General features: G+C 43.7%; 1 protein-coding gene across 3 annotated transcripts in view; it reads left to right on the top strand.

Annotated features, from left to right (window-relative positions):
- Nucleotides 1-13,135, top strand: part of CNKSR2 (connector enhancer of kinase suppressor of Ras 2) — a 422,681-nt gene that overhangs the window by 194,712 nt on the left and 214,834 nt on the right. For all 3 annotated transcript variants that reach the window (XM_040423664.1, XM_040423663.1, XM_040423662.1), the window contains one exon: nucleotides 9,802-9,935. In XM_040423664.1, the coding sequence (XP_040279598.1) occupies nucleotides 9,802-9,935 (134 nt within the window). The remainder of the gene's footprint in view (nucleotides 1-9,801; nucleotides 9,936-13,135) is intronic.

The raw sequence follows: 13,135 nt of genomic DNA, 5'->3' as shown, positions 1-13,135 counted from the left end.
TATAGCCTTCATCAACTCAGTGTATCATACATTCATACACCTTTTTATAACAAAATCAACTAAAGGGATTCTGTCATCAGAAATGAGCCCTATAAGCTAAACATATGGCAATGTCCCTTGTAAAACACTGAATCCTAAAGTGAGTTTATCAAATGCCCCTGTGGCTCTATATTCATAAAAAAGTGGTTTATATCACCTGTCAATCACTTAAAAATGTGTCCAAGGGGACGTCTCATGGTGAAAGGTGCCCGGCCGTTTAGGTGCCCAGCGCTGCCTTCTGAGCTGAAATCACTGCCTTCCCTTTCATTCGATCTGCCTACCTCAGGTGACTAACCTTCCTTGTGCCCAGCCACACCCGCCTGTGAAGGAGCCCAGCACCGCCTAGGTCTCCTCCTTTCATCAACGATAGATAGCTGTAATCTCGTGATGCGCGAGCTCGCGCATGTGCAGTGCCGGTATAGTGTTCCTTCCCTGTGCTGGCATCAGCCTCAGGGAAAGAACTGCGCATGCGCGAGCTCGCGCATCGCGAGATTACGGCTATCTATCGTTGATGAAAGGAGGAGACATAGGCGGTGCTGGGCTCCTTCACAGGCGGGCGTGGCTGGGCACGGCTGGGAACAAGGAAGGTTAGTCACCTCAGGTAGGCTTTTTTAGTGGTAAAGGGTGAGCACTGTCAAAATGCAATACACTGTTCAGTTTCCTTCCTAAAAAGGTCAGTATATATAAACCCTTCTTCGTTTTTAATCACCACAGTATCCAAAAAACTGACCTTCACCTGATCATAGGTCATAGTAAATTTTAAACCATCCACTAAATTATTCAAATGCTAATGGAAGGCCAAGAGGGACTCGAGTGGCCCCGTCCATATGCAAATTATATCGTCAATACATCTCTTCCATAAGAGGGCATTTTCTTGATAGCCCACATTATTGTATACAAAGGTTTCTTCAAACATTGACATGAATGCAGTTGCATAGGGCGGGGCCACATTCGAGCCCATCGCGGTCCCCCGTCGCTGTAAATAAAACGTATCTCCAAATAAAAAATGATTTTCATACAAAACCAGATGTAACAACTTCAACATACATTCCTGCTGTATATCAATATAACCACTTGATTGCAATAACAGTGATACAGCCTCCACACCTCCACCATGATCAATGGAGGTGTAGAGGCTGACCACATCAATAGTGACCAACCAGCTATCACGAGGGATCCTTCCCAAGTCTCTTACTATTTTCAAAAACTCTGAAGTATCCAGAAGAAAAGAGGTTGTCTGTTTTACCAAAGGTGTCAGTAGCTTTTCCAATACTATTGCCAGCGGGGACAAAACTGAAATCACTGACGCCACAATAGGGCGTCCCAGGGGATTTATCAGGGTCTTATGTACCTTAGGGAGTATATATAACACAGGATCATTATCCAATTTCGGATACATATCAGTGTCTGCCAACTGACGCAATACTGCCTTCACATAATCATTTTTGTCCATTATTACCAATGATCCCCCTTTACAGTCAGGTCCATAAATATTGGAACATCAACACAATTCTAACATTTTTGGCTCTATACACCACCACAATGGATTTGAAATAAAACTAACAAGATGTGCTTTAACTGCAGACTGTCAGCTTTAATTTGAGGGTATTTACATCCAAATCAGGTGAACGGTGTAGGAATTACAACAGTTTGCATATGTGCCTCCCACTTGTTAAAGGACCAAAAATAATGGGACAATTGCTTTTCAGCTGTTCAATGGCCAGGTGTGTGTTATTCCCTCATTATTCCAATTACAATTAACAGATAAAATGTCCAGAGTTAACTTCAAGTGTGCTATTTGCATTTGGAATCTGTTGCTGTCAACTCTCAAGATGAGATCCATAGAGCTGTCACTATCAGTAGAGCAAGCAATCATTAGGCTGAAAAACAAAACAAACCAATCAGAGAGATAGCAAAAACATTAGGCGTGGCCAAAACAACTGTTTGGAACATTATTAAAAAGAAGGAATGCACCTGTGAGCTCAGCAACACCAAAAGACCCGGAAGACCACGGAAAACAACTGTGGTAGATGACCAAAGAATTCTTTCCCTGGTGAAGAAAACACCCTTCACAACAGTTGGCCAGATCAAGAACACTCTCCAGGAGAAAGGCAGTGGCGTACCTACCGGGGAAGCAGCTGCTTCGGGGCCCGGGCTGCCAAAGGGGCCCGGCGCCCCGGCAGCGTGTGTGACAGTTTTCAAGTTAGTTAAATATGATCAATTCTTGTCTTAATGTTCAGGGCCCCTTCACAGCAGCAGCGGCAGCGGACCAGGCCCCCTCCGCTAATGTGATCTAATCTTACTGTCTCCTGATGTGTCTGGGATTCGAACCCACAACCTCCATGTACCATGTTTTAGAGGCAAAGCATTTACCCACACAGCACACTCAGCTCTGCTATATCTTTTATATATAGCTGCCCCAGCACACCCAGCTCTGCTCCATCTAATACACATGACAGCTGCACCAGCACACTCAGCTCTACTATATCTCTATATATGACAGCTGCCCCAGCAAACCCAGCTCTGCTACATCTATACACATGACAGCTGCCCAAACACACCCAGCACTGCTACATCTATACACATGACAGCTGCCCCAGCACACTCAGCTTTGCTATATCTCTATATATCTATCTACTGTATAGCAATACTTAGAGATATATAGATGTAGCAGAGCTGGGTGTGCTGGGGCAGCTGTCATATATAGAGATATAGTAGAGCTGAGTGTGCTGGTGCAGCTGTCATGTGTATTAGATGTAGCAGAGCTGGGTGTGCTGGGGCAGCTATCATATATAGAGATATAGCAGAGCTGAGTGTGCTTGGACAGCTGTCATATAGAGATATAGCAGTGCTGGGTGTGTTGGGGCAGCTGGGTGTGTTGTGTATAGTTGTAGACTTAGCCAGCTATAACAGTAGAAGTCTCATATTTTTTCAGTCAGCAGCAAGGCAGCTCTTATGGCCGTGTGGTTAGGTGCTTTGCCTCTGATACAGAAGGTCGTGGGTTCGAATCCCAGCAGAAACTTTTCTGAAATACAAGCACTGACTCCATATATGGACATACAGGGCGGGACACAGGAAGAGGCTGCATCGCATCGCTGACATGGAGTGTATAAGTGTTTATTATTATTTTTTTAATACCCGACTGTTACTGCCATGGGGGGAGCGGGAGGCACTTGATACTGGCACATGGGGGGAGGGGGGTTGGCACCTTATACTGGCACATGGGGGGGTTGGCGCCTGATACTGGCACATGGGGAGGGAGAGGGGTTGGCTGGCACCTGATACTGGCACATGGGGAGGAGAGGCACTTGATACTGGCACTTTTTTTTGGGGGGGGGGAGAGGCACTTGATACTGGCACTTTTTTTGGGGGGGGGGAGATGGCACTATGATACTGGGACATGGGGGGGAGGAGAGAGGCACTTGATACTGGCACGTGGGAGGGGGGTTTGGCACTTGATACTGGCACATGGGTGTGTTTGGCACTATGATACTGGCACATGGGGGGAGAGGCACTTGATACTGCCACTTTTTTTGGGGGGGAGATGGCACTATGATACTGGAAAATGGGTGGGAAGAGAGGCACTTTATACTGGCACATGGGGGGGTTGGCACTATGATACTGGCACATGGGGGGTGGGAAGGAGAGAAGCACTTGATACTGGCACATTGGGGGGATGGGAGATGGCACTATGATACTGGGACATGTGGGGGGGAGGAGAGAGGCACTTGATACTGGCACATGATGGGGGGCATCTATGGGGACACTTACTGGCACATTATTGGGGGGCATTATGGGGGACACTAGGCCAGCAGCCTATCAGAGGCCGGACACTGAGGGGCATCTACTGGGGCATTTTATACTGGTACATTATGGGGGGCACTATCAGGAAGGGGGGAGAGGAGCACTATGGGGGAATTTACTGGGGGCACTATATAGGGGGATTTTATACTGGGACATTATGGGGGCACTGTGGGGACATTAGCTCAACTGGGGGCATTACAAGGGGGTATTTTTGCACTGTCACATTATAAGAAGAATTATTTCTACTGGGGGGGGAAATTATGGGCTTTATTACTCCCCCATGATATGAGCCCCTAGTAGCAGCACCAGCCTCTCCCTGCTCTGCTATCTCTCTGCCCCTTCTCCAAATCCTTATTATGAAATCTTTCTCATTAGGATAAAGCACAACATCAGCTCCACCGAGCCCCCGGCCAAAGTGTGGAAGTGGCGTCCGAGGTCCCCAAGGGCCAAGTCAAGTAACTGTAAGTTTTCATATGAAATATGTTTGTTATACACATATAGCCTACAGTCGTGGCCAAAAGTTTTGAGAATGACACAAATATTAGTTTTCACAAAGTTTGCTTTTAGATCTTTGTTTCAGTTGTTTCTGTGATGTAGTGAAATATAATTACACGCACTTCATACGTTTCAAAGGCTTTTATCGACAATTACATGACATTTATGCAAAGAGTATTTGCAGTGTTGGCCCTTCTTTTTCAGGACCTCTGCAATTCGACTGGGCATGCTCTCAATCAACTTCTGGGCCAATTCCTGACTGATAGCAACCCATTCTTTCATAATCACTTCTTGGAGTTTGTCAGAATTAGTGGAATTTTGTTTGTCCACCCGCCTCTTGAGGATTGACCACAAGTTCTCAATGGGATTAAGATCTGGGGAGTTTCCAGGCCATGGACCCAAAATGTCAACGTTTTGGTCCCCGAGCCACTTAGTTATCACTTTTGCCTTATGGCACGGTGCTACATCGTGCTGGAAAATGCATTGTTCTTCACCAAACTGTTGTTGGATTGTTGGAAGAAGTTGCTGTTGGAGGGTGTTTTGGTACCATTCTTTATTCATGGCTGTGTTTTTGGGCAAAATTGTGAGTGAGCCCACTCCCTTGGATGAGAAGCAACCCCACACATGAATGGTCTCAGGATGCTTTACTGTTGGCATGACACAGGACTAATGGTAGCGCTCACCTTTTCTTCTTCGGACAAGCCTTTTTACAGATGCCCCAAACAATCGGAAAGAGGCTTCATCGGAGAATATGACTTTGCCCCAGTCCTCAGCAGTCCATTCATTATACTTTCTGCAGAAGATCAATCTGTCCCTGGTGGGTTTTTTTTGGAGAGAAGTGGCTTCTTTGCTGCTCTTCTTGACACCAGGCCATCTTCCAAAAGTCTTCGCCTCACTGTGCGTGCAGATGCGCTCACACCTGCCTGTTGCCATTCCTGAGCAAGCTCTGCACTGGTGGCACTCCAATCCCGCAGCTGAATTCTCTTTAGGAAACGATCCTGGCGCTTGCTGGACTTTCTTGGACGCCCTGAAGCCTTCTTAACAAGAATTGAACCTCTTTCCTTGAAGTTTTTGATGATCCTATAAATTGTTGATTGAGGTGCAATCTTAGTAGCCACAATATCCTTGCCTGTGAAGCCATTTTTATGCAACGCAATGATGGCTGCACGTGTTTCTTTGCAGGTCACCATGGTTAACAATGATTTCAAGCATCACCCTCCTTTTAACATGTCAAGTCTGCCATTTTAATCCAATCAGCCTGACATAATGATCTCCAGCCTTCGCTCGTCAACATTCTCACCTAAGTTAACAAGACGATTACTGAAATGATCTCAGCAGGTCCTTTAATGACAGCAATGAAATGCAGTGGAAAGTTTTTTTTGGGATTAAGTTAATTTTCATGGCAAAGAAGGACTATGCAATTCATCTGATCACTCTTCATAACATTCTGGAGTATATGCAAATTGCTATTATAAAAACTTAAGCAGCAACGTTTCCAATTTCCAATATTTATGTAATTCTCAAAACTTTTGCCCACGACTGTACACTGTGCCACACAATGTACAGTATACCGCTACACTGTGCCCCACAATATACAGTATAACGCTACACTGTGCCAAAGGAGTTTACACAGGAGGAGGGAGGTGCGAAGCGCGCTGGGGGGCCCTTACAAATATTTGCTGTGGGGCCCAGTCACTTCTAGTTATGCCCCTGGAGATAGGTGTATGTGTATCAAAGTCAACAATCAAGAGAAGACTTCACCAGAGTGAATACAGAGGGTTTCTCCACAAGATGTAAACCATTGGTGAGCCTCAAAAACAGGAAGGCCAGATTAGAGTTTGCCAAACGACATCTAAAAAAGCCTTCACAGTTCTGGAACAATATCCTATGGACAGATGAGACCAAGATCTACTTGTACCAGAGTGATGGGAAGAGGCGAGTATGGAGAAGGAAAGGAACTGCTCATGATCCTAAGCATACCACCTCATAAGTGAAGCATGGTGGTGGTAGTGTCATGGCGTGGCCATGTATGGCTTCCAATGGAACTGGTTCTCTTGTATTTATTGATGATGTGACTGCTGACAAAACCAGCAGGATAAATTCTGAAGTGTTTTGGGCAATATTATCTACTTATATTCAGCCAAATACTTCAGAACTCATTGGATGGCGCTATACAGTGCAGATGGACAATGACCCAAAGCATACTCCAAAAGCGACCAGAGAGTTTTTTAAGGGAAAGAAGTGGAATGTTATGCAATGGCCAAGTCAATCACCTGACCTGAATCCGATTGAACATGCATTTCACTTTCTGAAGACAAAACTGAAGGGAAAATGCCCCAAGACAGTTGCAGTAGAGGCCTGGCAGAGCATCACCAGGGATGAAACCCAGCGTCTGGTTATGTCTATGCGTTCCAGACTTCAGGCTGTAATTGACTGCAAAGGATTTGCAACCAAGTATTAAAAAGTGAAAGTTTGAGTTATGGATATTATTCTGTCCCATTACTTTTGGTCAATTAACAAGTGGGAGGCACATATGCAAACTGTTGCAATTCCTACACCGTTCAACTGATTTGGATGTAAATACCCTCAAATTAAAGCTGCAACTCTGCAGTTGCGGAGTTACATTTGATTTTACATGTAACTTTCCTTTCTTAATGGTATCCGTCAATATTTCTATATCTCTCATTACCAACTGCACATATGTCTCCACCGGGTGCACATTTTTAGGTGGCATAAAAGTACTCTTTACTGACAAATTCAATTAAGTCAGCCTAAACATATCAGTCACTAAAGGCCCATCAGTTGCACAGTCTTCAGAGGATAATATCGCAGGTGAACCCAAAAAGTGGATTTTCAATCTGATCCTTCTAAACAAGCGTTGAAGTTCGACATGTATCTGAAAACTGTCAAACTGCGCCACCGGACTAAAGGATAAGCCCTCCTCCAATGCTGTTATCTGGAACAGGCTTAAGATCTTAGAAGATAAGTTAATAATCAAGGAAGGGGTCTGGGAGCGCGTCTGCACCTGTTGAGTCAGTCCCGTTGGCTTAGAACCACCAATGTTTGCGGCCCGCCCTGCGCCTTCTCCTTGTGGTCGATGGTCATTGCCCCTCCTGAAAAAAGGGCGTGACTCTTGGGATCCTGCTGAATCGCTCCCAGAACTTGTGGTATAGTAACCCTTTTGTGACTCCACTAATGTTATTTATCTAGTAAAATGCCCTTGTGGTTTAATTTATATCGGGGAAACTATGCAAACTGAGAGATCGCATTTTAGGTGATAGAACAGGTCAAAAGACCTAGGAGAGAGGGTGATATAAAAAAAAAAGAGTTGCTCCGCAGGGAAGCTTACTGAATTCATACCCTGGGCACATTACAACCCAGGGGGTTGAACAGAGATTATGAGATCACTTAGTTGTAATTGTGTTATTCTCCTAATACATGTAACTAAATGAATATTTCTTTTTACAGACTGGGAACCGCAGATGACTGGTCTCCTGAGTAGTATAGTCAATCTCTTTACTGTTCTAATTGTGTTTGTTATTATTTGTATACATGTTGCCATTTGATTGACATGTGTGTCTAAGCACCTGACGTCACTCCATGTGCTTAATTGATTTTGTTATAAAAATGTGCATGAATGTATGATACACTGAGCTGATGAAGGCTATATAATCCGCAACGCGTCCTTATAGTATATCCTTTGAGTTGATGGAATTAAAATAAGCATATTGAAATAAGAAGAGAACGTCCGCTGAGATTTATTACATACGATCTTGGTAAGAGACATAACCAAGAATCCAATGGTCACTTAGCTAAGCTCCAAAGGTCTTGTGTGAAGATGGGAGAATCTTCCAGAAGATCAGTCATCACTGCACTACACTGCAGAGTGGCCAAAAAGAAGCCTATCCTCAGTAAAAGAAACATGAAAGCCTCTCTGAGGTTTGCAAAAAAGCACCCAAAGGACTCTCTGACTGTGAAAAACAATATTTCCTGGTCTGATTAAATCAAGATTGAACTTTTTGGCCTCAATACTAAGCATCATGTATGGAAGAAAAAAGGTACTGCTCATCACTTGCACAGTACCATGGTATGGTGGTGGCGGTATCATGCTTTGGTGGTGTTGTTTAGTGTCTAGGACAGGTAGATTGGTCAGGGTTCAGGAAAAGCTTAATGGGGAAAATTATAGAGATATTCTCAGTGAAAAACTGATCCAGACTGCACCTCAGACTACGCAGAAAGTTCACCTTCCAACAAGACAATGACCATAAGCACACATCCAAGACAACACAGGGGCAGCTTAGGGACAACTCTGAATGTCCTTGAGTGGCCCAGCCAGAGCCCTGACTTGAACTCAATTGAACATCTCTGGATAAATCTGAAAATGGCTGTCCACTAAATGTCCTCATCCAACATGACAGGGCTTGAGAGGATTTGCAGAGAAGAATAGCCTAAAATTCCAAATTCAGGTGTGCACACCTAGTGGCATCATACCCAAGAAGATTGGAGGCTGTAATCACTACCAAAGGTGCTTCAGCTAAGTCCTCAGTAAAGTTTCTGAATACTTGTATCTATGCAATAGTTTAGTTTTTCCTCTTCAATAAATTAGCAAAGATTTCCAACTTTCTGTTTTAATTTGTCATTATGGGGTATTAAGTGTAGATTGATGCGGAAAAAATTGAAAATTGTGGAAATGTGCATTAGCCCATATTCCTGTATGATCCACCTGTATGATCCAATATCTCAATGCATTGACCCAATATGAAGTAGAAGCCAAATTCTGCAGTTAAAAAGATTAAATGTTGTGTTAGATCTTTACCATTGAAACTTCGTTATTACTCCATTTGTCTCTCAGCACTTTTCTCCCCCTGGTTTCCCTACTTGAATAAGCAATACCGTAGTTATTAAATAGCATATCCATGTACAGTACATTGATTCAGAATAGTAACTGCTTGTTGACTACACTGGCCTTCCTCTTTGCCTATAAGAATTGCAGTTTGTTTTACCATCTTATGAGAAAAGTGACAAATAAGTGACCATTACTCAGACGCGCAACTGTTTCCACCCTGGATGCTACCCAGTTTTCTATTTTATCTTCTACATCCACTGGTAATGTACGTATTGGTGAATAAAGTCACTCCAAGTCTCACATATTGCTTGAAGATGCAATAAAAAAGGAGAATAATGTGCATTTACGTAGTTAGATGTTGTGTATATTTAATATGTTAGGTCCTTTTGTCTTCCTTTATGCATTGCTTTCAGTTTTTTGTACAGTATGTGACAGACCATGGAAATTCCATAGTTAGACATTAATTGAAGTCTCACATGAGTGACATGGTTTTTCTATTATTATTAGGAGAAGACTATGCATTAAGTATACACTACAAAATGTGTGAGATGGAGGAGTTAGATGAACTTGGGTTGACTCTTGCTAGTGTTTTATTATTCCTATTATATTAATTACAGCCTCTAATACCAAGAAGTCCTACGAGTGGAGCAGCTACCCCATCAAGCACAATTAGCACACCTACAAAGCGGGACAGTACTGCACTCCAAGATCTTTTCATCCCCCCACCTCCAGCTGAGCCCTACACACCAAGGTACCTTATAACTCAAAGGGTAATGTTATTTCATCATTGTGAAATGTACTTGCATCTTATTTCTAAAGACAAGATCACATATAGTTCCATAAACCAAGGTGGCTAAATATTTTCTGAACATCACCTAAATTTCAATAGTAGGTAGTGTTGATCGAGCACCGAAGTGCTCTGGTGCTCGAGTAGAACACTTTGCAATGCTCGGGTGCTCTACAGAGCACCCGAGCACAATGGAAGTCAATGGGAGAAACCGAGCATTAAAAAATAAAAATAAAGTAAATACTAAAACAAACCACTACGCTATACAGCTATATGTTAACCTGCAGTGAAATATGAAATGATACTTCTGCTTTAAAGTAATACTTACTACATGTCAAACTACTATGAGGTTTTTCTGACACAGTTTATCATTCAGCTTTATAGCTGAGTGGTTAAAGTCCTTGCCTCTAATGTAGAAGGTTGTGAGTTCAAATCCCGGCCGAAACTTTTCAGAAATAGAGGCTAAATTGGATTTAAATACACTGACTCCAGCATCGCACTCAAGCACACAAGGTATTCGGCTGGACACTGCGATGTGCCGAGCATCGCGATGCTCAAGCCAAACTGGTGTTCGGCCGAGCATGCTCACTCAACACTTATAGTAGGCTTTTAGAACACTTTTTCATTATTTTATTTTGTTAGTGAAGTGCATGTATTTTGCATTCAAATAATTTTTTTTCTAATTTGGTTTAATTAAAAATGTTGCTTTGCTTGGCTTTTATAACTGATAAACACTACATAACCTGCAGCAGAATGTGTAGTGGCTGGCTGTACAGAATAGATACATGTCAGCAGTACAAGCTAAACAAAGCAACAATTTTAATAAAAGGCTTTGATTTTGAAAATGTTGGGGGCCATTTTTATTGCATTCTACAAATTTTGGGCTAGGAAATAAATTTTTCAATTGTTTTTATCAAGACTTTTCAGTAGGTTTTCCTCTACAGCTTTCACTTTCAGTGTATTTGTAGACTGTTGCTTCCCCTTCTCTGTGAATCCATCAGTGAACTGCTCTCCCAGGTCGATCAGTAGCCATTATCTGTACTTTCCTAGCAGATCATAAACACTCATTATTTTATGAGCTGTCAGGAGTTCAGAGATAAGGGATATGGATCGAGTTGTCAAAGCAGCTCTCCATTAGATTCACCGAGAAGAAGAAAGCATTAGTCAGCAGACCAACAGAAAGTATAAGCTGTAGAGGAAAACAGTTGAAAAGTTTTAATAAAGATGTAACGACAGTGGGTGTGGAACCACTGTGTTAACCAACAGGTTTGAATTTGGGCTAAACCTAAGGGCATTATCCTGGAAGTTCTCTGGCATTCACCTTTTAATACCTATATAGGGATCTGGACTTCGCTACAGATGACCACCAGACCGCCACATCTTGGCGTAGTTCCTGTGTAGTTCACAGCTGACTTACGGGGTAAGAGACACCAATGCAGGGCATCGAGGGATCAGGCAGAATTTTTGTCTGAGATGGGGGCCAGGGCTGTTGGTGTATGTGCAATACAATAACAAGTCAGAGCAGGCAGCATAGGACCATCATGGGTAAAGGTGAGCCACAAGAGAAGACAATAGATCAAAACAACTTTTCAGGGACTTAGTACACTAAGGGACCTCTTTTCTCACTTTCCCACTGGAAGGTACCTGAAATACCCCAGGATTTCCAGACATTGGCTGGTGAGGATTGGGACGCCCATGCTGGCCCCTTAAGAACTGGGGAGAATCTAGCTGGCAGGCAGGCTGTGGCCTGTGTGAGGAGAAAAAGTGGACCTAGCAGCCAGACCCATATTTTATTCTTAACTACTGGAATCGATACCTTTTAAGGTGGCTGAAGAGGCTCAAACCTCTTTTGTGGGTGGAGAAAAAAAAACTTGGCAGGAGAGCTGTGCAAACAAGTCCAGAGAGTGTCACCCGCTGCCCGGGCACGGCAGAGGCGGCGGCCCGGGACCCGAGGTTAGGGCGCTCCTCTAGCTGCTGTTATGCGGTGCTTGCTTCAATGGCAGATACAGAGCCTGGTCTCGGGAGGGGCACTTCCAGATTATTTTCTGTCCGCCGCCACAAAACAATGGTGCTTATAGAACAGACTACACAGTGTAGAGGTATACTGTATATTGTGTGGCACAGTGTATGCTATATATGTATAACAAACATATTTACCATGAAAACTTACAATTCGCTTGGCACTTGGGGATCTCGGACACCACTTCAACACTTGGCTGGGGGGCTCGGTGGAGCTGATGTTGTGTTTTATCCTAATGAGAAAGATTTCATAATAAGGATTTGGAGGGGCAGAGGGATAGCAGAGCAGGGAGAGGTTGGTGCTGCTACTAGGGGGTCATACCATGGGGGAGTAATAAAGCCAACCATAATGCCCCCCCCAGTAGAAATAATTATTGTTATAATATGACAGTGCAAAAAATACCCCCTTGTAATGCCCCCAGTTGAGCTAATGTCCCCATAATGCCCCCATAATGTGCTAGTATAAAATATCCCTATATAGTGCGCCCAGTAAATGCCCCCATAGTGCTCCTCTCCCCCCTTCCTCCTAGTGCCCCCATAATGTACCAGTATAAAATTCCCCATATATAGTGCCCCAGTAGATGCCCTCAGTGTCCCCCATAATTTGCAAGTATAAAATACCCCTTCTTAGTGCCCCCCGTAAATGACCCCATAGTACTCTTCTCCCCCTTCCCCATAGTACCCACCATAATGTGTCCCAGTATAAAATGCTACTGTACAGAGCCACCTATATAAAATACCCCTTCTTTGTGGCCTCAGTAGATGCCCCTATAGTGCCCATCAATAATGTGCCAGTAAGAAGTGCCCCCAATAATGTGTCAGTAATAAGTGCCTCCAATAATGTGCCAGTAATAAATGCCTCCATAGATGCCCCCAATCATGTGCCAGTAACAAGAGCACCCCCCCATCATGTGCCAGTAATAAGAACACCCCCCATGATGGGCCAGTAACAAAAGCACCCCCCATCATGTGCCAGTAATAAGAGCCCACCCATCACATGCCAGTAATAAGAGCCCACCCATCACATGCCAGTAATAAGAGCCCACCCATCACATGCCAGTAATAAGCCCTCCATCATGTGCCAGTAACAAGAGACCCCCCCATCATGTGCCAGTAACAAGAGGCCCCCAATGTGCCAGTAACAA

This window comes from Bufo bufo, chromosome 3 (genome assembly GCF_905171765.1).
Source record: "Bufo bufo chromosome 3, aBufBuf1.1, whole genome shotgun sequence".
In the NCBI taxonomy this organism is placed as follows: Eukaryota; Metazoa; Chordata; class Amphibia; order Anura; family Bufonidae; genus Bufo; species Bufo bufo.
This window is presented reverse-complemented; position numbering and strand designations above follow the sequence as displayed.